At 44.3% G+C, this 23345-nt stretch overlaps 1 protein-coding gene across 1 annotated transcript in view; it reads right to left on the bottom strand.

Moving 5' to 3' along the window:
• LANCL3 (LanC like family member 3) overlaps nt 1-10863 on the bottom strand; it is a 32300-nt gene extending 21437 nt beyond the window's left edge. Inside the window, exon 1 of the mRNA XM_086470058.1 lies at nt 10275-10863. Within this exon, the coding sequence (XP_086326184.1) occupies nt 10275-10820 (546 nt within the window). The 5' untranslated portion in view covers nt 10821-10863. The remainder of the gene's footprint in view (nt 1-10274) is intronic.
• Between the last annotated feature and the right edge of the window lie 12482 nt (nt 10864-23345).

Below are 23345 nucleotides of genomic sequence, written 5' to 3'. Positions count from 1 at the left end.
TGTATTCATACTATAACTCTGTCTACATTTTGTCATCTGTATGTGTAGCAGTTATATAAACATTATTCCCAGGTATTTTTGCTGGCATAATAAAAACCATGAATGTATGGAAATGGCAGCCTGGCATAAGAAAGCTCATGATTAATTCAGCTGTGCGAGACCAAGAACAAATAAATCAATATTTATTTAAAGAGCCTGAAGAAGTTTGTTTTGCTGTTCTACTACTAAGAATTTTCCCTGAGTTCATATTTGACCAACTTATGCCTGATCAAATTTAAACAGCTACATGTGGAATGTGTATCTGGGGGTACATTGCTATTATAACTGTAATTCTGACTAATTAATCACTGGCTTAGCCTTAGAAAACTAAAACAATTACGTATACCATTAGCCATTTCACAGATGGCAAGCAGAAACATCTAGAGATCAGGAGGTAGCTCTACAAAGGGATGAAGAATGTTAGTGAAAACAGCACGTTCAAAGTCCTATGAACACCTATGGCAAGGCTGATGCTTCCAACCCCTGCCTGTACTATTACTTTACTGCAAGACAATTTTTGCTTTTGTTGGGACAGTTCTGGTAAGCCAAAAACCCCACATTTGGTGATGCTGGATGAAGCTGTAAGAAACTTTTATAAAAAGAAAAGGATAGATTTCCACTGACTCATGCTGCTGGTGAATCCAAGCATATATAAAATGGCCCTACTGAACATAACAGAGCTAGGGAGAGAGACAACACTGAGCTTTATCTTTACAGTACCAACAAAAGTAAATGACAAGAACAGACTAAGTTTAACTTCCAGACACACCTTCAGATGTCACTTATTCCTTGATTTCTAATACGGACAAAATAATTTACTTACTATGTTCCAACTATACTTCCAGAAAGGAACGCTCTCACTTCATATGTCCCCTGAATATGTAACGGCACATCTGGCATTACAACATAGAGTAACATATTCCTAGTTTTATTCAGGGAAGAAAGGAAAGGTTCTCTAGTTGGCTTTAATGAAACAAAGCTCCTTCAGTTGAAGAAGCTTCTGACATTGTGTATCACAGCACAGCTTCTGTGGTTCAATGACTCCCTGGTCTTTACATGACCCCTACCTACTTCCCTTGTTCAGAGGCTTTTCCTAATGAATACCTGTCTATGTAGCAGCGGCCCATTAAAAGACTGCTGGATAATAGCAGGTCATGAGCTGGATGTGAGTCAACGTCACACTGGTGTGAGATGCAAACACCTTACTGAGCTCTATAAATAGAAACAAGACCTGGAAGAAACACAAAGCTATCTCTCTGCTCAATTAGAAAGGCCCGTGCCAGAACCATGTGTCCAATTTCTGGCACTGTTCGGAAAAGGCTGGAGGGAGTCTGGCGGAGTGCAATGGGAACAACTAGAGGTGTAGAAAACATGACACACATGGGAAGACTTGAAGGATATGGGTTGTTTGTTTAGAGAAGAAAAGATTAAGGGTAGAAATTATAACAGTCTTGAAGTACATGAAGAGCCTCTGTAAAGAGGAACAGAATTTCTTACTATTTCTCAATGGACAGGACAAGGAATATGAGGCTTAAATTACAGCAAGATTCAGATTATTCATTAGGCTAGATTTTCTAATAGGGAAGCTAACAAAACAGTGTCTCAGACAGCCAAGGCAGACTGCAGATCCTCCATGTATGAAGGTATGAAGAGCAGGTCAGAGAGAGGGTGCCAGGGATGACACAGGCACAGGTACACCTGCCTGGGGGACTAGAGTGCAGCTTGAATTACCTCTCTAGGTCCCTACCAGTTATTTGATTCCGGTAGGGATATCATTTGGTTGTCAGGACTGAGCAGAAAAACTGCAGAACACTGCCAGTATGCAATACCTACCATTTTCTGATTCTGCACTGACCCAACAGTGGAAAGCTGCTTTGTCCTGTGCTACTTCTAGCCCCAGGTCCACACGCTTTTAAGAGTAGCTTCCATTTCCTTAACACTGAAATATAAATTTGACCAGCATATCCCAAATTTACAGTCCTCAATTTCGTTAACATTGTACCACTGAGAGAATAAATGTGAAGAAAAAGATTAGCCACACAAAATAACTAAATGCCTTGGACAGCTAGAAGGTATATTTACCTGCCACATTTTTTTTTCCCCACAGGTCATTCAGTGCTATCTGTCACCCATTCCATCTCACTCATGATCCACTGCTCTTCAACAAGAGATTAAGCCATTAAAATGAGGAATTCAGGAATGCTAATCTGCTGCAAAAATAGATTTATGGTTCTGCTCTCAGACACCAAAATATACCGAGCTGAGAAACACCAAATGACTCAGCAACAGCTTGGACTTCTATTAAGATACTTCTTGATCATGTTTGCCTAAAACGAAATAGCTATTTCAATTATTTTGCCTTGCTACTCCTAGGAAAATTAATCAACTCACTATCACTTGAAAATAATCCTACAAGATAGATAAGAAATAATTGGTTTTGACAGGGTATTTTCACTGAGCTCTGTTGTAATGGAGTGGACAGAAGGTTACGCAACATCACTCGGTGCTTAATCTCATTCTTGTCAATGGTCAAAGAACTGCATGACAGACACAGACAGAGACGCATTTTGACAGACTGTCTTATCAAAAATGGTGACCTGATTGCATGTATTGAATTCTGATTTTTTAAAAAGAGGGTGGAATAGAGAAGTTGGCTGACAAACAACACTCCCATTTATAGCAAATGTCTTACACCATGCTGTGATGGGATGCTCCCGCAGTAGCAGAGCAGGACCATGGGACTCACCCATTTTAATCGGCTCCCTGATCCTCTCTGCAGAGCTCCTCTACTGCTTGGAGGCACAGCTGAAGACAACGGTTTACTGGCTGAGTAAACTGCTCTGCAGTCTTTATACAGCCTGTCAATAGGGTGGTAGGTTGATTTTACGACTGACCAGCTGAATTAACAGAGAGAAGTAGGGTCTATTGATTTAATGGAGGAGAGAGGAAAGAGGAGGATAGTTACTATATTTAGGCCCTGCTAGTTGCGGTGCATAGCTGTGCTATGATTTACGTACAAGTCTAATGTTCTAATGATGTATATTAAATGACTATAGAGAAACTTAAGGCTTAATTTTATCCCTCCATTTCAGTGCTGTAAAGTGCTGAGGTTGTTACACTTTCATGGGTAATTATTGTTAGCCTTCTGCTCTTTTCTTCCTCTCAGGAGCCACTCAGTCTTTCACGTTTCTGCTTCTTTAGCCTGGTACCAAAGCAAGACTTACTAAGAGGAGTATCATTTAGGTCACACACTAATTTATAGTATTATATGCATGTAATAGGAAAATGTCAGTGTCAGAAGTAGTATGGCAATGTACATGAAACTGCCCATATTTGCTTCCAGACATCAAGTAGTTATCTCAGTTATTCCTTAGAGAAAGAAAATATAGAATGTAAGACATAACGTTGTGCTCTGAATTTGCAAGCGCTGAATGTGATAACAGCTATTTTTGTAAGTGTATGAGTCTATGCAAAGAGAATACAGTGACAGAAGAGTGACAAACAAAAAACAAGCAGACAAAAATAGTAATTTTCCTCAACAAAATGCAGTTTACTCCTCTGCCCACTCCCTAACTTGTTTTCTCCCTGTCTCTACTCTTCTGTTGAACTTTTATCTTCTTCTAAATTGAGTACATTAGCCATCATATCCACATCAGTTTGCCAGAGAACCTGATTTTAGTTTTAAAACTCCCCTGCTCTAGGTTCTACATTATTTCTTCCCTTTTTCCCTTCATCTTTGAATTTTGCCACCCCTCTGCAGCTTTCCATTTTTATATTTTTGCCAGTAACTTATTCTTTTGCTTTTTTATCATTTTTAATTGGCTCTTTCTTTCTCCTCCTTGTTCAGCCTCTATCAAACGTCTTTTTTTCCCCACGCCTGCCTGATTCTCTGCCTTCACGCACCCCACCATATGTGCATATTGTACACATGCACTCTTTCTTTCTGCTATGTCACCTAGTGTTAACTGTGGCTTTTGGTCATTTTGAGAAATGTGCCAAAAAAATCACTATTAGCCTTTGTCATGGAGGAAAACATAGATGTCAAATACAGCTATCTGTAGAAACACAGTATTGTAATAAAGTTCTTTGACATACGTATATAATACAACATATAAAAATCTGAAATATATTTCATGAATTTCCTGCACTGTGCCACCAAACTGAGCACAAGTGACTAACGCTATGAAGCACAGTAGCTTCCAGCCAAGCCCTGCATCTCTCCACTGGACAGATCTTCTGCTTCTCTGCTTCAAATGCTCCGAGACCTCCAGATGCTTCCAGAGATTCAGTCACCAGACACAATCCACAGGTCCAAAGAACTGCTCGGCACCTTTTCAACAAAAATGCCCTCATTCCGATTCCTGCATTTTGTGCCGCAGATCTCATCTTCAAGCCAGAGGCAGCACGCTCTGCTCTGCAGAGGACAAAGACATTGCTTTCAACACCTCTGCTTCTAGCAGGCTAAGGAGCGATACAGACCAACTCCAAAGGGTAACTTGAAAGTTCTCCATAGTGAAGATGAAGATGATGACTGAACTGACAAGGTTTAAGAGTTAACTTCCAGTATGTGAAATTTAAAGGAGTTAGAAGAAGGATGGAAAAATAGAGATCTATTTTGGATACAAGGGATGGTTCCAGATAAATATATATATATATTTTTTTTTTTTTTTTTTTTTAATAGAAACTGGTATTATAACATCACCATTACTGCTTGGGCTGCTTTTTCAGCAAAAAGATGCTGCTGTATAGGCAAACGTTCTTCCAACAGCACAAAGCAGTACAGAGATATCTTTTGTACAAAACTGGCTTTTCAGAAGACGATGGCAGATTAATACCACTCTTCAGCTATAAGCAGTTGAAATCTGTATTTCTGCAACAGAATATATAACGTATGTAGCTAAACTTGTGTCAATCAAACCTCCAACCCTGGCAAGATCTACACTAAACCCTCTGTGCTACAGTGCTTTTTTACTGGCTGTTAAACTTGAAATTCAACATTTTCTACCCCAAATTTTCTACTTTAACCCTACAACTGGATAGTCAGTGTCCACTGTGTTGAACTGAATCCAGGCAGCCATTATCAAAATGTCTCCATCTCAGAATTTGAAAGCTGTTTAAAAAAATAAAAAAGATTTGTGTTGCCCAGCTGAAGGGAAACAGAGAAATTCTGAAACTGTAGACCCAAACTATTTCAGAATGCTTCCTAAAAAAATCCAGATGCAAATAATTCCCTTTGTTTCACTGTTTACTTTAGAAAACACCTATATTCAACTCCCAGCTTAAATTCATCAATTTAAGCAAATTAAAGCAAAATCTAGCCCCTCTATGTGGTCTGGGAAACCATGGCTAGAAGAGTGTACATTTAAAAGGCAGGCTAGATCAAAAGCTTTTTATTTCCACTGTTAATCTCATTTTAATCCTCTCTGGCAAAAAACCATCCTGGCTGTGTAGTAGCCTGTGTAAAATGAAATAATGAAATCAGTACAGCTCCAGCTAGCACCACGATATTTGACATTTCAAACACCACAACGTTTCAGATAAACTGGCCAATTCTTCCACAGAGAGAAAGGACTTTAATGGGCACAGAGAAGGAAAAGGCCAACCCTTCCCCTTCAGGTGCAGGTGTGATTAAAAGCCTAACACGGAGACTCGGCGCTGCAGCACTTGGAGCTGCATCTCCTCTGTGGGTATTTTGCAGATCTCCCTTTCTAAGACTGGTCCACCGAGTGTATTTCATAAACACTATGTTCAGCATTAATATATTTACACTTAAAGAGTCGCAAATGAACGTGTTCTAGGCAGGATTCAGGAAGCTCCTTCCTCTCATGCTTTCTGAATCTTTTTCTAAAAGGCTGGGAAAAAAACACCAAAGAGGTGGAGCAAAGTAACCTACAATAGTCTTTAAACACTAGCTGGAAAGAAGACTCTAAGGAACAAGTAGTATCATCTAAAGTTGTCTGAGAACTTGAAAGAAAATAATTTTCCCTCATTTATATCTTCTCTCCCAGAATATTATGAACTATATTGGCTGGACCTGTCAGGTCCCACTCACTGCACATCAGTCTGTTCCACTGCCTTTTAAAGCCAGTCCTGCCTCACACTTCCCTTGCTGTGGCACCTAGATTCCAGATATCGCACAGCAGTGCTGTTTCTGTTTTCCATGTACCAGGTGAGGTTGGTCAGCTTGATTTACAATCTTGTGAGGTCCAAGAGAAAAGACTTTGGTGATAGACAGCAGCCAAGGTAAATATGGTTTTTAGCAGAGCCCTATACTCAACAGAGTCGTGCTAAAAAGACCACTGCCCTTTCTGGGCATCCCATAACAAACAGCATCAGAATCGTGCCTTCCCTGTGATGGGACAACCACCTCGGAAACACACACCGCCATGACATCGCCTTTGTTGGAAAAGAAAATTGAGATGTCCCTCTGCCACAGAGACAGAAAGCTTAACCACACAGCGGCATGAAGGAGCTTAAGGTCTCTGTAGGCTCTCAAGTCTCGCCCCAGCGGGTCAGACCCTGAGAGAACTGGTTTGGCCACGTTGCTGGCATAGTGTGCTGGTTCAGCTTGTCACCGTTGGGGACTTACGGTGTCCCCAATGTCTTTCAAAACTATAGTCTCTAATGAAACCACAGCACCAGGCAGTCACACAAAACACTGCCCTGCCTCCTACGCGGTACACCGTTATCCGCCGCTGCCTTTTCTGCTGCAACCCAGAGCTAGTGGACGTCAGTCAAGCCCATTGGTTCAGTCAGTTATTAAAAGAAAACCTGAGCTGTGCTAAAAGGTGGTAACATCTTAGCAGATGGTGATGCAAGAAGCCACTTGAACTTCTGTACCTTTTCCTCTGTCATCTGACAGTTACATTGCCAGAAGGAAGTGCAACTACTGAGACACACCATGCTCCATCAACCACGAAATGGGACAGAAACATCCCTGAGAAAAAATGAAGAGAGGACAAAATACCATCCGAAGAGGGGGATGGGACCACCATTTTAATGGTGTCTTACTACTGTTTGCACAAGCAAATAGAGACCGAGTGAAGAGAATTAAAAGCAGGACCGGCAGATTTTCCCAAGAACACATAATGAACCAACGCTACAAGCATCAGAAAAAAAACGTACGTGAAGACGACAGAATTTCCCCTAAACTGTGAAAACACAGCGGTTAAGGATAGCTAAAGTACATGCACCTTACTTATATGTCCCTTATACAAACAACACATTGTTTCGGCCAAAACAGTATTTTACCCATCTTTGCCTGGAAGCACCAACTAGAATGGAAATCAAAGAAAGGATGAAAACAAACATCTTTCCTAGTGCATAGTGCATCATGAAAGTCAGATCCTGTTAAGCCTTGACTGTTAAAGTAATCCTTACTCATGCAAAAACTCTCAATTAATTCATCAGGGGGAAATGCTGCATTAGCCTAAAACTCTGGAAACCAGCCGAATGCAAATGCCTTCTGCACATGAGGTCAATGTTATTCAATAGACTGGAGCCTTCAGGACAGTCCATTAACTTTCTGAAGAACATGTAAAGCTTTAAAACACCGAGACTCTTTAGCAAGCAACTTGAGCATCAGGGCACAGCACCTGAGTTAAATTGGCGTTTACCAAAATAAAGCAGTCTCTTCCTTCCCTGTCCAGAAAAGACAAAAACCAAACCCACAGCAGAAATTGTAAAATTTGCTCAAAAAGCCTTTCTTCAAGGGCAAGCAATCTCTTGTATACAGGTCACCATTTGACTTCTTCAGAGGAAAAAACAACCACACGGGCAGCAGCGGCTGTATTTCAAATTAAGGAATGGATTTCACTTCGTGCTGTGTGCACAGCATTCTCAAAAAAAAGAACGTCGGAAACAAGAAAACATACTGCAATGAGCCATGTGAGACGGTGCACAATCAAATTACAGGAGGTAGCATTTTCCAGTGGTTCGAATCACAAGACGTTGCTTCTATTCTGGGATGTACCTGGCTTACCGTTCGACCTTGGGTAATAAATGACACGCACTGTCTCTGGGCATCCTTGTCTTCATTTGTAAAAAGATGCAGGGTCTGGTCTGGCCATATACTAATTAAAATAATTCTGTATTAGGATGGGAACATTTATCCAAGGACCCAAATTCTGCTGAACCATGAATACACATAGGCTAGAAATTGTGATCATTTTCCTCATTAAGGATCAAAATATTTTAATTAGAAGTTTTAATTTTTGTTAAAATTAAAAATTGAAGTTGGTTTTATTGATACTTAAGAGTTTAGATTATTTTGGTTTATTTCTTGCACTATACATTTAAAATTACAATGTGGTGACAGAACAAATAATACCATGGAAGGATGTTAGCTTACTGATTAAAACATCAGCAAGGGGACACAGAATACATTTTATTGGCAAGATAAACCCCTTCATGATTGTATTTAACCCACCTGCCACACGGATCCCACAATAAGTGCATACCTGTGCTCATCTGTGGGGATGTTTAACTCTTTAGAGCAGCATAAAGTATCATCTTTTCAGCAAGCAAGCAAACAGAGAGGAGAGCTTTCCCCTTCCTTGCACTGCCTGTCAGAGGTGACTGCACCTATTCTCCAAACTGTTCAGCGATTGCTCTCAAGGACGTAAAACAAATGGATGAAGGAATTAAACGAAGCAGTAGAGTGCAGGGTGCCACCTCATTCAGCTGGTATTTCACGACATCATCATAAGCATTGACATGGGCACTAGATGTGCTCCCTGAACTAACAGGGATGGCTTCCCCTGTGAGGAACCATCCCCTTAGGCTGGCACTGCTGCACACTGCGCGTAGGATTGTGATGTGTCTGTGAAACTTTCCTCTCATAGAAAATGCTATAAGAATGAAAAGTTTGGTTATGTTATGCTTACAAATAAAATAAACATAACCACCTTTATAGTTATGATTGTCAGACAATCCTATACAAAGAAACAGTTGGCACGTATGGTATGCTATTTTAAATGCTTAGTGCTGTTAAGAATTTCTGTTCAAGGCACTCAAAACATTCAACTGACTTAACATCCTTCTTGCCTCCTCTGGGTACCCTGGAGTCTCCCGAGTCCTCCATTAAATGAACTTCCTTGGACTCTGATTGCAGTGACTGGTATTGGATGGGGCAGAGCGACTTGCTTTTACATCACTTATTTACTTGTAATAGTTCCTTCCTCTCCCAGGAGGAACGAAAGCCAGAAGCATATGAACTTGCAAATCAGTGATTAACAGAGGAAACACAGATTGGAACTGACAAGAGGACAGGAACAAAAATCTAACAAATGCCTGCTCAGATACCGCACTGACCACTTAGTAACAAACACCGCAGCAAACAGAATCAGTTGCATTAATTATCATGCTGTAGTCAGCGGAAGCTCTGAATTGTCAGCAGTGACAATGACAGTATCTCAGGGTAAAGTCCCGACTACTGAAAACAACAGCACGTTGAACCATAATCAGATCTCGTGCTTCCAGGAAAAAAAAAAGCTCTCATTCATGAAAAGTACCAAAATGCATGGCCAGATTTCCAGGAGACTACCAGCTTCCACATGCTGGAGTTAGTAAGAGCAAGTGCCTCTTAAAATCTGGTTCCTTGCTTGCAAATTACAGCACAGCACCACTTATTATTATAAAGCTCCTTACTCTGTTTTACCCACCACTATTCCTTTTCTTATCCACTTCATTTTACGGAAATATTAATGGAAAACCGAGGGCCGCTCCTGCCAAATAATTCACCACCCGGGAACCAACCACCGGCGCTCCTGGCGCGCCCCGGGAGCGCCCTGCGGCGGGATGCAGCGCCCTGTTCCCGGGGCCCTGCCCCAGCAGCGGGACCGCATCCCGCGCGCCCTGTGCCCCCCCGCTCCCCGCTTCCAGAAGACGCGTCGTTTATTTTAAGCGGGGAGCGCTGAGGAGAAACAGCTTCTAGAGAAACCCCACCCGCGGCTCTTCGTGAAGCGTCCCTCCAAAGTGCCAGCTGGAAAAGGCGCGGGCTTTTGGGTTTTTTTTTGGTGTGTGTGAGAGCCCCGGCACCGGTGCATCCCCCTCTACCGCGGACCCGGGGCGAGGGCACTGCCCTGCCTCGGCAGCAGCGCGGGGAGGGACGCCCGGGCGCCACGCCGAGGGGCCGCCGGCAGCTCCCAGGGGTCGCGCCGACGGCGGGACCGGTTTCCCCGGGGGTGACTCGCCATCCCCCCCCCCGCTCCGCCGTCCCCCCAGCCCGCCCTTACCTCCATGCCCAGCCGCTGCTTCAGCACCAGGGCGGCGCACAGGTAGCCGGCGCGGCCGACGAAGAGCTCGTCGGAGCCGCACTCGAGGAAGGAGAGCGGGGCGCAGACCTCGCTCAGCTCCCGGAACTTGTCCAGCGGCCGGGCGAAGTCGGGCAACCCCAGGGCGCGGTAGACCAGCGCCGCCACCGCGTACACCCCGGCGCCGCCCAGCAGGAAGGCGGCGCGGGTGTCGGCGTCGGCCTCTCCGCCGCCCTCCTGGTAGCGGAGGCAGGCGTCCACGACGCGGCGGGCCGCCCGCAGGTAGGCCTCCCGCGACGGCGCGAAGAGCGGGCACTGCGCGACGTGGTAGAGCATATAGGCCACGCCGGCCACGCCGCCGTACAGCCCGCCCTGGCAGCCGCGGGGGCCGCCCAGGGGCGGCAGCTCCCGCAGGATCCGCTCGATGGTGGCCGTCACCAGCGGCACCGCCGCTTCCCTGTCCGGCGCCGCCGCCGGGCTGCCCGGGTAGTCATCGAAGCGGTTGGCGAAGCAGCGCTGGCTCTCCATGCCCCCGGCCGGCGCGGCGCTCTGCGCAGCGGGGAGCGGCGGGAGGGAGCGAGCCGGGGAGCTACCGGGGGAGGGGGCGGGGGAGCGGGGAGGAGGGAGCGCGGGGGAGGGGGCGGGAGGGAGCGGGAGAGGCGGGAAAGGGGCGCCTCCACTGACGCCCGGCGGCTGGCGCGGTGGGTGCGCGGCCGTGCCCGGTGAGGGGCGGCGGGCCAGGCGTCCGCTGCCGAACCGCCGAGAGCGGAGGTGGGGGGCGAGACCGGCCGGTGCCGCGTCTGCCACAGGGCGGCCGCCGCCTCCCCACCCCCCACCCCCACCCCGGGGCGGAGCGGCCGCCGCTGCCCCCCTCAGCGCCCCTCGGTGCGGGGGCCGTAGCCCGCCGCCCCACCGGCGCTCAGCGGCCCCTCAGCTGTCGCGAGGGGTGGCGGTGACTGACCCGCATTTCCAGAGCGCTGAGCCCAGCCGTGGGGGAGGCCGGCCCGCTTCTGGTGTCCAGCTCGTCCTGCCCGGACGGTTCTTTCTTCCCACACGGAGGGCCCTGCTTGCGCCTTCGCCCGACCCATCTGCAGACCCCCGAAGAAAAGGAGTTTATCGGGTTTTTAGTTCTCCCCTGCCCCGCTGCTGCGGGAAGATTTGGTTCAGGGATGAGTGCCGGCCTTACAGGAGAGATCCAGGGGCGGGAAAGGTGGCCAGAGGGCTGCGGAGTTATTTCTGGCTGCGGAACAGCCCCTCAGGGGCTGCTGCAGCCGAAGCTGAAGGATGGAGCCAAACCCAAACGAGGGCAGCCCGAGGCCAGTTTACATGGAAAGCTGAGCAAGTCCCCAGCAGATCAGCAATGGCACAAGGCCATCTTTGGCCCCCTTCCTTCATGCATGAGCCAAGCAGAGCTTATGAGGAACAGAAAATTTAGGCCACTGAATAGATTCCTAGTTAAACGAAGAAAAAAAGAGAAGGAAAATCTTAAAGCAGATACTAAGAGCAACTCTTACATGATACAAATACACAGTTGTCACATCTTCCCCTGACAATGTGAACTTGTGCAGCGTAAGTGGATTTATCATCAAAGATCCATGACTTAATGGTCACTTGGTGGTCTCAGGTACTTTGTCTGGAGATGCAGCCTCTGTAATTGAGGGCCTCCCCAAAGGAGGGTGGAAGGAGCAGCTTGCTGGAGGCTCCAGCCAGTAGCCAGCAGCTGGCACAGCAGTAGCAAGAGCCAAAGCACTGTCCTTTGGATGTCGAAAGACCTTTTTAGAGTTGTGGCTGGCTTCTCTCTGTTCCGTGCTGGCTGCTTGTTTCAGCCCTCTTCCTGTCTGTGTCCGTCCGTTGTGTCCCGTGTCGTTTCATTGTCCGTGTTGTGTGTAGTGTGTGTCGTGTGTTGTCCCTGCCCTCACCGCCCGCCAAGTACATTCAACTCTGTAGCTCCTCATTTGCACCTTCACACCCACTTTTAATTTCAACTCACTTGTCCTTTTTCTTTCCTTCCTTTTTTGGGGTTTATGATCTGCGCAGTGACATTTGCTTCCACCCTCAAATTTTGGTTTCCACGCTTCCCTTCAGTGCATTTTTGCTACATTTATGTACGTTCCAGATACCACCCACTAGTCTGTGTTTGTACAGTGTTCCTTAAAGCCCCAGTTTCTGGTTTATTCACAACTGTACCATATGTGATTTCTACCACACAGATCTTGGCGATCTAGAGCACTGAAAGTGTGAAAATGCCCTACCAATGGACAGGACATCTCATTCATGTATTATTTTATCTTATAAACTGACTTCTGCGAGCCCATTGGTAGGGTTCAGGGTGTAGCTAAGGATTTTCCAGCATAATTTCTGTTGATTGTAGAGAAGTATATTCCCTAAGTGCTCTTTTAAGTGAAAATTTGTGAGTTTTATTTTTCATTCTGACACTGTTCCACATTTTGGGGATGCTTCCTTCATCTTTTCAATCTTTTTTTCGAATTAAGAAGGCTGGTATTTTCCTGCAATCTTCTGGAGTGGGAGGTGTCTCAGACATGGTCTTCCCATTGACATGGAGGAATGAATAATCCTCTCACTGGAGTTGCTTGTCTCCCTGCACTGAAGGTAACCGAGCGAGTAACCTTGGTGCCGGCACCTCTTTGTGAGAACCTCAGCAAGAGGAAATGGATCTCTGCCAGTTTCAGCAGCAAAGGATTTAAGAAAAATACAGACTTTGTAAGAAAATCAGTGAGGTTAGCAGCGCTTTTCTATATGAGGGTCAAATAAGACTGCTACAATATTTTTCAGAAAGGAGTCAGTAATGACATGCCAAAAAGGATCACCTTCCGTGCTCTGGAGGGCCTTTTGACAAAGGAAAAAGTTCTTAGCCACTGTAGGGTTAGCAGATGTCGTACAGCAATCAAGCAAGAAATGAGGATGACAGTTTCTGCTGTACTTCTTTCATATAAGAGTGTTAAACCACCATAGCCAAAAGGAGAGCTACGTTAAAATTACTCATATGCCTCTCATAGCTTTGAAAAAATGAAGTCTTAAACTGCTCGTGTTTTTATGTACAACATTTCATACTTTTAGACAGGACATTTTCTGTATCTTTTTCACTCAACCAAGCACAGACCCAGTCCTGATACAAATGGAATAGAAGTAGGGGTGATTCTCAGATGTAGATCACATGCCTCTCATCAGGCCATCCTTTGAGGTTTGCCCTCCTCTTGGGTCTCAGAGTAAGTGTGGGCCTCCAGTGTATGGCTTCAGCTTGAGAAAAATGTGAATTCCCCCCAGTCTCACCTCTCTGTGCTGCTGGAGGCCCCTGGTTTGTGCTCCCTGGGCGTGCCATGCCTCCTCTTTGGCTCAGTAATCTGATGCAGCAAGACAAGGAGTGGGAAACAAATTACAGATTATGCAAGGAAAGGATGTGGTACTGGTGTGATGGGTGGAGGTGACAGTGGAGGAGGGAGCTGAAGCCTCAGAGGTGTTGCCATCATTATAGAGCACATATTCTGGAGAAATGCTTGTTGCATATTGATGAAGTGTAGAATGATGGAATAATTCAGGTTGGGATGGACTTTAGGAGGTCATCTAGTCCAACCTGTGCTCCAAGTAGGGCTAAGTACTTACTGGTGTACTGGCTCATGTGTGCTTGTTCACTTCTACTTGTTTGTTTACATATTCCTTTGGGGAAAGCATAACGTCTGACCCTTCCAACAGGGCACAGTAGTCTGTCCTCAGTTGTAGTGTAGGGACTGGAGGCATCTCCTGACAAACGTCTTGAGGGTTACTCTGTCATTTGTCTTGTATACTTTACTGGTGTAACAAATTAGTGTGCCTTCAGGATTTTTGGATACCCACATGGCTGCCGGTTTTGGTCTTACCCAGTATTCCGCATCTCTCCTGAGCCGAAGGTGAGCTCCCATACACAGGCTGACCTTCAGTAGCAGAAGTGTGTTTAGTGGTGTGAACACATTAACAGGGTTGTGTTAGAGGGTCTTCAGGCTGGTTTGAGCAGACCAGCTGTTAAATTCCAAATTAGTTCCTACCCTGCCTTTTAAAATCAGCCATCAGTACCCCTTAATGCCCAGTGCTGCCCTTCCCTCCCCAGAGAGCTTTGCCACTGCAGGTCAGCTTTGCAGCCAGCTCCTCTCCCTGCCTGTTTGGGCTTTGTCCTGGGAATACGCACTCCTAAACGAGTGGCTCTGGGGTTTACAGGGTCACCTCTATCCCTGCCCTGTGCTCAGTTCATGTTTGGTAGGCAGCTGGCCCTTGGCCATTTGGCAGAAGGGAATGAATTAGGCAGAGCTGTTTCATGTCCGCATTAGAAAAGAAGGACTTGTATTCCCCACGTGCCCTTCTTCTGCTTTCCCTGCCATGGGTTCTTGAAGAGGAAATTGTCTCTGTGCACTGCAGAGACCATGCTAGTAGCCCAAATACGGAGGAGTCTCACCTGGAGCCTTGCAGCGGAGGCAGCCCCAAGGGTTATGTAGCGTTGTCATTCAGTAGCCACATTGCCCCAGCAGTCTGTGGTTGCTCAGTATATTCTGGTTTCTCACTGTAACTTATCTTTTTCATTTCGCATGTTGAGCTATCCTGTTCTGTGTGGACTCCCCTTACAAAGCTACACAAAAGCTTTTGTGTTTTTTTGTTCCATGACGATCAATTGACAGTGACCTGTTTTGAAAATGAAGTGCTTCTTGGCATTGCACAACGGAATCTCTTTTCCTAAGTCAACCTTTTGCTCTGTTACTCGTGTGTAGTTGATAATACAAGCACAGTCTCTACGTGACAGAAGCGATACAAGTTTTGGTGCCTGTATTACCATTTCATCACAAGGAAGATTACAGATTAGAAGATAAAGCATGTTATTTCACAGAGGTTATGTTAAATATTGTGTCAGGTGTTTAAATTATCCTACCTCGTTTGAATTTTGATAGGTGTACAATGATGGCTGTTGTGCTTTTGTGCAGCAGACCTGCACTCTGAGACTCACATGTATTGAACAAGCTGGTCCATCAGCTAATAAGATGGGGTGTCCGACAGATTTGTTTTCTGCTTTCCATTGTCACCATCTTATTCCCTGGCCTGTCCCGTGTTGGCGTTTCTCACCTTGGTCTCTGCATCCCAGCCCTCCTCTTCCCACTTGGTGGGAAGCACGTGCTGCAGATGGCTTGGGGCACTTGGCAGGGGCCTGCGGCTGGTGAGCAGAGCGCAGTTACAATTGACCCATGGTAAGAGGCTGCGCCCAATTACTTTTTGCTCCAGAGGGACACTGAATTTATGTCCACTGCTCCATTTCATGAAACTTAGGAATTGAACAGGAGTTTTAGTTCTTTGAGACTCTTGTCTTTATTACCAAATTTGGTTGAAATTTGCCAACAGATGCAAAATTATGGGGATGGTGCGAAATGCTGAATAGGTACTTGGGCAGTCATGCATGATCATGCAAACCTTGCTTTAAGAAACAAAGCTAGAAAGTTTTTGGTAGGTTTGTTTGGGGTTTTGTTAGTGAGAATATACAGTGAGCAAATGAAAAACTCTTGGAACAAGATACTGAAAGTGTGGGTAGAGGTACTCATTGCTTACAGAATATCACATTTTCTATTTGGAGATGTGGGCTAATTTTGGTAAGGGTTTCAGTTTAGATAAAAACATAGCAACTGTTATGAAGTCTCTGAAGAGAGTATTACATTTTTCAGTATCTCTGTGTAGATTTGTTTGCGATGGGTGAATGGCCAGTCAGCTGCTGACAAATGCCAGGGCTTTCAGCAGAGCAGAAGGTTTGAAATTCTGACTTTGGGCTAAACTGGAAAAATCTAACTTCTAAATAGCATTGCCTTGACCCTATCCTGAGCTTTTTCCGTAGGTATTGTTGTTCCTAGCATTCCTTCCCTTGGCTTAAACCTTCTTAAAATAACAGGGTGGTGGAGCTCTTTTCTGCAGACATGTCTGTCACAATCCAGTTTCTTTGTCCAGCAGATTATGTCCGTTTTTTTATGTTCAGAGTGATTTCTAATGAACCACGAGTGCTCTTACACCCTTAGAGAGCAGTAGTTCAACTGCAGTTCTCTGCATGGTTCTGACATTATCAGAATAAGGAAGCAAAAAATCCCACTGTGCACTCCACTGTTAATACTAAAACAAAATAGTTATTTTTGTCTTACTAATTAGTCTGTCACTACAACATACATTGTAAATTCTAAATTTCCTTAAGTGCATTTTTTCTACAGTTGATGTCAGTGTGATATCCAAGATTTTAATTGTAACATTTTTGTTGGAGCTGTAATTTGGAAGCATTTCAAAGTACAGGAACAAAAATCAATATCTGAAATCAAGTAGTGTTTTTACCTGAAAGCAGCTAATGTTTTTATCCGTGATGTTTTACTTGAATTTTCTTCTCTGTACATTTTGGTATTGCCTTTGTGCTAGCTCATCTCAGTAACTGCTGTGGTGGAAATGGTAGACTTTTATTAATGAATCATCCTTCTACGTGCCAGGGCAGGGACCTCACCCAGCGGGCCTCATCCCACAGCACCTGCAGGTGATGAAGAGAGCTGGGGACAGGGACTGGGCCCACTGCAGCCCTGGGACTGGGCACAGCCGCAGGCACTGAGTAATAATGCACGTTGTTGGAATTTCAGGCTGTAAGACTAAGTCTGATAAGAAAATCTTCTGGGTATTACATAAAAGTAGTGATGATAATGATAATAATGGGTTTATGTCCTTGAGGAAAGCCAGCACCTCCAGAAACACGTTACCCTTTATGTGGTATGCTTTACCTGTAATGATATGCTAGGAAGTAAGATACAGGCTAATGTGGGTGGAAGATTTCCAAGTTCTGAATCATCAAAACTAGCGCAGCATTTGACCTTTTTAAAAATTTCCATCTTGACTATGCATATTGACCGGGTCTAAATCTCTTAGCTTGACATGTTTGAGGCTTTCATAGTGCCAAGTGATAGGCTGTGTGTTACAAGATGTGTACACACGCATGGTCACACACATAGAAATGCAATTTGTCCAGAAACAAAACCTCTTCCAGGTGGTTTGTTGGTTTTGGGGGTTTGTTGGGGTTTTTTTGTTTTTTTTTTTTTTTTTTTTTTTTGTTTTTTTTTGTTTTTTTTGTTTGTTTTTTTTTTTCGGTCAAACTAACAAAATCATAAGACAAGGCTGGGTTTACAAAAATGAAAGCTTTAGTATGTGACTTCTTCTGAGAACTGTCTATCCCAGCTATTTTCAGCATAACCAAAGAGGTAAAGTAGCCTAGGTTAGCAAACACCCAGCCGTGCAAATTGCATGGGTCCAGCTTTGTGCAAGTGAGAGCAGCCTGGTCTAGATGCTTTCATGAATCTGCAGAACACTGGCTTCTCTCCGTGGGATGCTGTTGAAATATCCCTTACAACTGCAAACCTAGGAAAATGTAAAATAACCTGACTTTGCATGTATAGTTATTGTCCACTCAAAGAATGGAACAGATGGCTTAATTAAAGAAATTGAAAACAAATGAGGTTGATACTCAAGACAACTGCAGTCTCATCAGTAATTTTTTTTGATTGACACATTTTAAAGCACAGTTCTCGACATATTCACAGGATGACAGAATGGCTGAGGTTGGAAGTGACCTCTGGAGATCATCTGGCCCAACCTCCCTGCTTAAGCAGGGTCACCTAGTGCCGGTTGCCCAGGACTTTGTCCAGGTGGCTTTATGAATATCTGAGCACAGGGACTCTGCAGCCTCCCTGGGCCACCTGTGCTGGTGCTCGGTCACCCTCACAGTAAAAAAAGTGTTTCCTGACGTTCAAACAGAACCTCCTGTGTTTCAGTTTGTGCCCTTTGCCTCTTGGCACTGGGGGCCACTGAGAAGACCGTGGCTCTGTCTTCTTTGCACTCTCCCTACGGGTATTTCTATACACTGATGAGATCCTCCCCGGAGCCTTCTCTTCTCCAGGCCAAGCAGTCCCAGCTCTCTCAGCCTGTCTTCATAGGAGAGATGCTTCAGTCCCTTTATAATCTTAGTGACCCTTTGCTGGACTCTCTCCAGTAGCTCCATATCTGTCTTGTACTGGGGAGCTCACAACTAGACACAGTACTCCAGTCCTATTCTCGGTCTACTAAATTTTTAGGGCCCATAAAAGTTTGGTTTTTATGTAGATGTTGCAAGTGAACTGAAAATAGGCCTCAGAAGAGAAACTAAGGAGGCCAGAAGCTTTTTTCCTTAGGAACCCTGAAATCATGCATGGCACACTTTTTGAATACAGTGATAATGTTTTCTTGGGGAAGTGCCAAGAACATTTCAAAATCAATTTCTGTTCACATTTACGGCTCTTGCACTTAGTACATTGTCTGCATTTCATTACTATATGTTAGTCTGATGGGATGCATAGAAGCTGTGCTAGACTAAGATTCATCTTTAGCAGTTAGTGCTATTTTGCTTGTTCAGCATCCAAAGGGGAGGTAACAGAAATGTGAAATACATTAAACTCTGTTTATTTGGGTTTTTTGGTTGGGTTTTTTTTTGGTTTTGTTTTGGTTTGGTTTGGTTTTTTTTTAGTAGAGGCAAGCTTTATTAGTGGTTTGAAGTTATAAATTAAAATAATATAAAGTATTGTTATTGGACTTTGAACAAAAACATTTTGCTTATTTTTGAACGCTCAAATGTGCAAACTATGATCTAGGAAATGTTTATACCTGGGATTTATCTTACATGTGTGATTAGTCCCTCACTGCTCTTAAGATCATGGTCTAAGGTTGCTTCAGAATGCTGTAAAGCATTTTTGATTTCTATCAGTTTGCAAATGCCTTTTTTAAAAAAAAAATCTAGAGGATATATAAAAATAATTCACAGCTTCATGAGTTGTGCAGGGAGACATTCTAGTTCCCTGTTGATAAGGCAAAATGTTCAGGTACCGAGATAGAAATTTGGATGGGACATTACAAAATTAGGCTCTGATTCAGTAAACCATATAGGTCAGAAGTATTGCTCACATACTTGATATAAAGCACTCGAGTGGATCAGACCTATACTGCTCTGGCACAGGATTTGCCCCTTCCAGCTTTGTGTAAGTTGAGATTTCTCTGAAGTAGGCAGAATTAAGGCTGTTTGAAGGGCATTTTAAACCTCTTAAGACTTCACAAAGTGACACTAGTCAACAACAGGAAAAAACCCTTTGCCTTTCCACACAAATATGATAAGTTCTCTATGTAAGCCAGATGATGCAAGTTCTTTAATGAAGAAGGCAATGTCGATAAAAGAAATTATATATACATAATATTTATACAGAAACTTGCATTACATATATGTATGTATAAGCTCATGTTTCAAATTTGAAAATAAAACTTCCTCTGCTGAGTTTGAAAATTTTAGAATGGAACAATTCCGTTCACTGATAATTATTGCACCTCATTAACAAAGAATATTATTCCAGTTATACCTACTCATTTACTGCTTGGTTTATTTGCTGATTTCCACGCTGCTGTTGGTAAATCCAGCCTTGTTTGTGTCACCTTACTGCTTTCAGCACTTGTGCAAAGAACCACCTCGATGCTACTTTTTAGAATCACAACTAGTTGAGAAGAATTTGCCTGTATTTGTTGCCTTCTCTTGCTGCCTCTCCTTCTCTGCTGCCCTCTGTCAGAGTCAAATTCTGAAACAGAACCGTCAGCTCTCTGGAATCGGGCATTAATACGCAGTTTGATGAGAAGCCTCTCCTTTGAAAAGGACGCTGGGCTCAATCGTCAGAAGTCACTGCAATAAGAACTTCGTCTTTGTGCTTGGAAGCGCAGCTGCTGCTGCTGGCAGGGCTGGCTTTCTGGATGCCCCACGTTTGGATGCTTGTTCTTCAATGCACAGTGACTTTCACAGATGTTGGTGCTTGTTACCTACTGTGGAGAAATTAAAGCTCAGCACGTTAGCCAACATACAAACTGTTCCCTCTTTTTAACGTCACTTCGCCTTCCAGTGTAGGAAGGCTCAGAGGCACACACTGGGGTACTTTTTCCCATATTTGCTTTTAGATTTAGATACTGCGTTCAGGAGATGGGTTTAAGTTTCAGATATTTCTCGCAATTAGAACAACCCTATCTCAGCAGGAGATCAGACTGATGTTTTCAATGGCCTTGACTCCCAGTTACATCAAGGTCCTACTCTTGCATAATGTTTCCTGGAGCTGTGTCTGGATCAGCCTTGACTGTCACTACAGTTGCTTTTCACTGCTTGGGCAGTTAAAAAAGATTGAAAACCGGTATATCTGACCTTGTTATGCGCAGGAATTTTCCACTGGCATCCTCCCCACTATTACCACAGAGGGAGTTTCTGGGTGAGAGAGGACATGTTCCAATCATTTTATAGCCCAGTGATGACCTCTTCCTAAAATAGCGCCTAAAGACCATTAACTTCGAGGTAATGAACATCCTACTCTGCCACCCACATGTCCCTGGCACACACATCTTGGAGAGCGTGGGCACTGGCAGGCAGCCAGTGGACTGCAAAGGGAGCTCTGTGGCACTCAGGCAACATTTTGCTGCCAACATGTTATGTCCTTGGATCCCTGTTCTTCACCTTATGGCCCACAGGTGTGACTGTTAAACATATGAGGTTAGGAACAGAGGTTTACATATGTTGTCTGTAAAATTATTGGTTAATTCATTGAAAGTCCCACTCTAACCCTTGGCTGAAAATGGAAGATTTCTGAAAAGCCATCTCTGCCTCTAGCATCCTACAGAGAGAAGACAAGTTCTGTAGAAGGTGACTTGCCAGGTGCAACATCTTCCATCCCCCAAAACTCTCCCTGCCTTGCTTTTTTAAAAGTCTACACTCTTTGGTGCTTGCCTTGCAGGCCCAGAAAGCTCAGGTTTTTCTTCTCCCAAAGAATAAGATCCCGCACAGAGGGTGGAGAGGCACTCCAAACATGGGGCAGAGGAGGTAGTGCAGGAGACAGGAAAGTGTGCTGCTGCCTACATTTAGCCTGTACCCAGGGCTGAACTGTGACAGTTGCTCTATCACCTGACAACCCCTCACCAACCAGGGAGGGGGATCAGGAAAAAGGAGAGAAGACCTGTAGGTAAAAAATACAACAGGTTTAATGAAAACACCACCAGTATACACAGAAAAATACTTAGCCAGGTGAATATGCTCTCGTCAGGGTCTACTAGAGTAGTCCACAACAAAAGCCACAGAAGGAGCAGGCAGAACGCCAGCAGGAGCCCATCCCCTCAGCAAACCTTCCCCCTTTATAATGCCCATGACATTATGGTGCAGGCTACTGTAGCTCACTCAGGTCAGCTGCCCTGGCTGGCCTGAAACTGCCAACACCCTGCCTAGCACGGCTGGCCTAGGATTCTGTCCCAGCCAAACCAGGACAGCTGTGAAGTGACACTCCTTTACTTTGTCTGTTTTCTCCTCCCTTGTCCTGTAGGCCAGAGGAGTAAGGGGTGGCAGCTGGAGCAGCTGGCTGCTTCTGGGAGGGAGGTTTCATCTAGTAGGAAGGAAGATATAGTAAAGCATGGCAAACAAGTGGGATGCAGCCATAGCCAGAGGAAGTGTGACATGAGCCAAGCATGTTGGTGTCACTCTCTGTGTGACAGGTCTTTCATATCAGAGGCACAAGGGTCATGTGTGGTTTGGAGCCTGTCCCTTAGGGCAGCATAAGCAGGATTACAGACTTGAAATTAAGTCTGTTTAGTTTAAATAAATTCAAAAGATGGTCCCTCCTTCCAACACTTTATCCTCTGTGTAGGTTGGGTTTTTATGATGTTAGGAATTAGTAAGAGTAATATCACTTGCAGCATGTGGCATAACTGAGATGAGTTAAGAATTCATAAATGCATTTGGAACAAACAACTCCATGTTACTGAAAATAAGATCAGTTATGTGATTAAAATGAATGCAATCAAATTTGAAGCTTCAGGCACTGCAGCTAAACAAACTGATATCTCTAATCAGCAAACGATGTTTTTTTAAGGAACATTATAATTTAAAATGGAGAAACCACTTTAAAACTGTCTTCTCTAGTGAACAAATGACTATGCAGCAATATTTACATAGTCGTATATAACAAATTTTAAATGGAATTCATGAAGATTTTCTAATTGGACCTCAACAAAAACTTTGCACCTAAGAATCTGATACAAGGGAGACATCTGGTGAGACATACCCGTAATGCCATGCCTGCACACTGTTGGGCTCACAGCAAGCCGAGCTGGGCTTAGCTCACTCACTGTCATTTCCTCAGTGGGCCCTAAATGTAGCCATATATGAGACACATCGAAAATTCTTGTGTCTTGAAACCCCCCCCCCCGACTTCTCTGTTATAAATTGTCAGTTGAAGTGTGTATAACATCAGCCTCGGGGACTTGTAGAACTAGGGAAGGGAAGGGAAAGGAGAGAGAAGAAAAGGAAGAAAAATAAAGTAGCAAAGAGAAAAAAATACAGAATTTCTGTGTGTTATGTTTTATGCTTCTTTTTGACATCTACACACAAGCAATTTCTTCTAATTTTTGTAAGTTCCCTGTTATTCTTTCCTTGGAGGCATTTCAATTAAAATGTGAATGATGTTATAGGGTAGTGACACTCTCCCAAAATTAAAGATGCATATTGTATTTTGTTTAAAGGCTGACATGTTAAGTGCTCTCAATTCTACATACAGACACTGGTTGTCTTGAAATTTGCTGTGTTTAATGGGGATATAAATGAAAATCCATTTCATTTGTTCTACGCTAATGTTTTTTTACTCTAAGTTAATGCTCATGGAATGAGGTGAAACATCCACATAACTGGGCCAGGCTGATCCTGTGACTGAGAAGAGCCAGGAACATAGAATGCCTCTCAGGCCTGTCCTTTGGTGCACCCTGCTTTTGGAAAGAATGGTCATGCTGGTGAAATCACTGAATATGACTCCAAAGAGTCTTGGTCCTGCTTCCAGCCCTTCTTTCCATTTGCAGAATGACAGAGAGGTGGATTGATCCTCTGGAGGAGAGCAGCTTACCTGTTCAATAAATCCCAGAGAACTGGTATGCCTGTTTTCAGAGCTGACATCCATGAAGATGTCCATGAGACCATAC

Source organism: Leptosomus discolor, chromosome 1 (assembly GCF_034619465.1).
Source record: "Leptosomus discolor isolate bLepDis1 chromosome 1, bLepDis1.hap2, whole genome shotgun sequence".
NCBI classification, from domain to species: Eukaryota; Metazoa; Chordata; class Aves; order Leptosomiformes; family Leptosomidae; genus Leptosomus; species Leptosomus discolor.
This window is presented reverse-complemented; position numbering and strand designations above follow the sequence as displayed.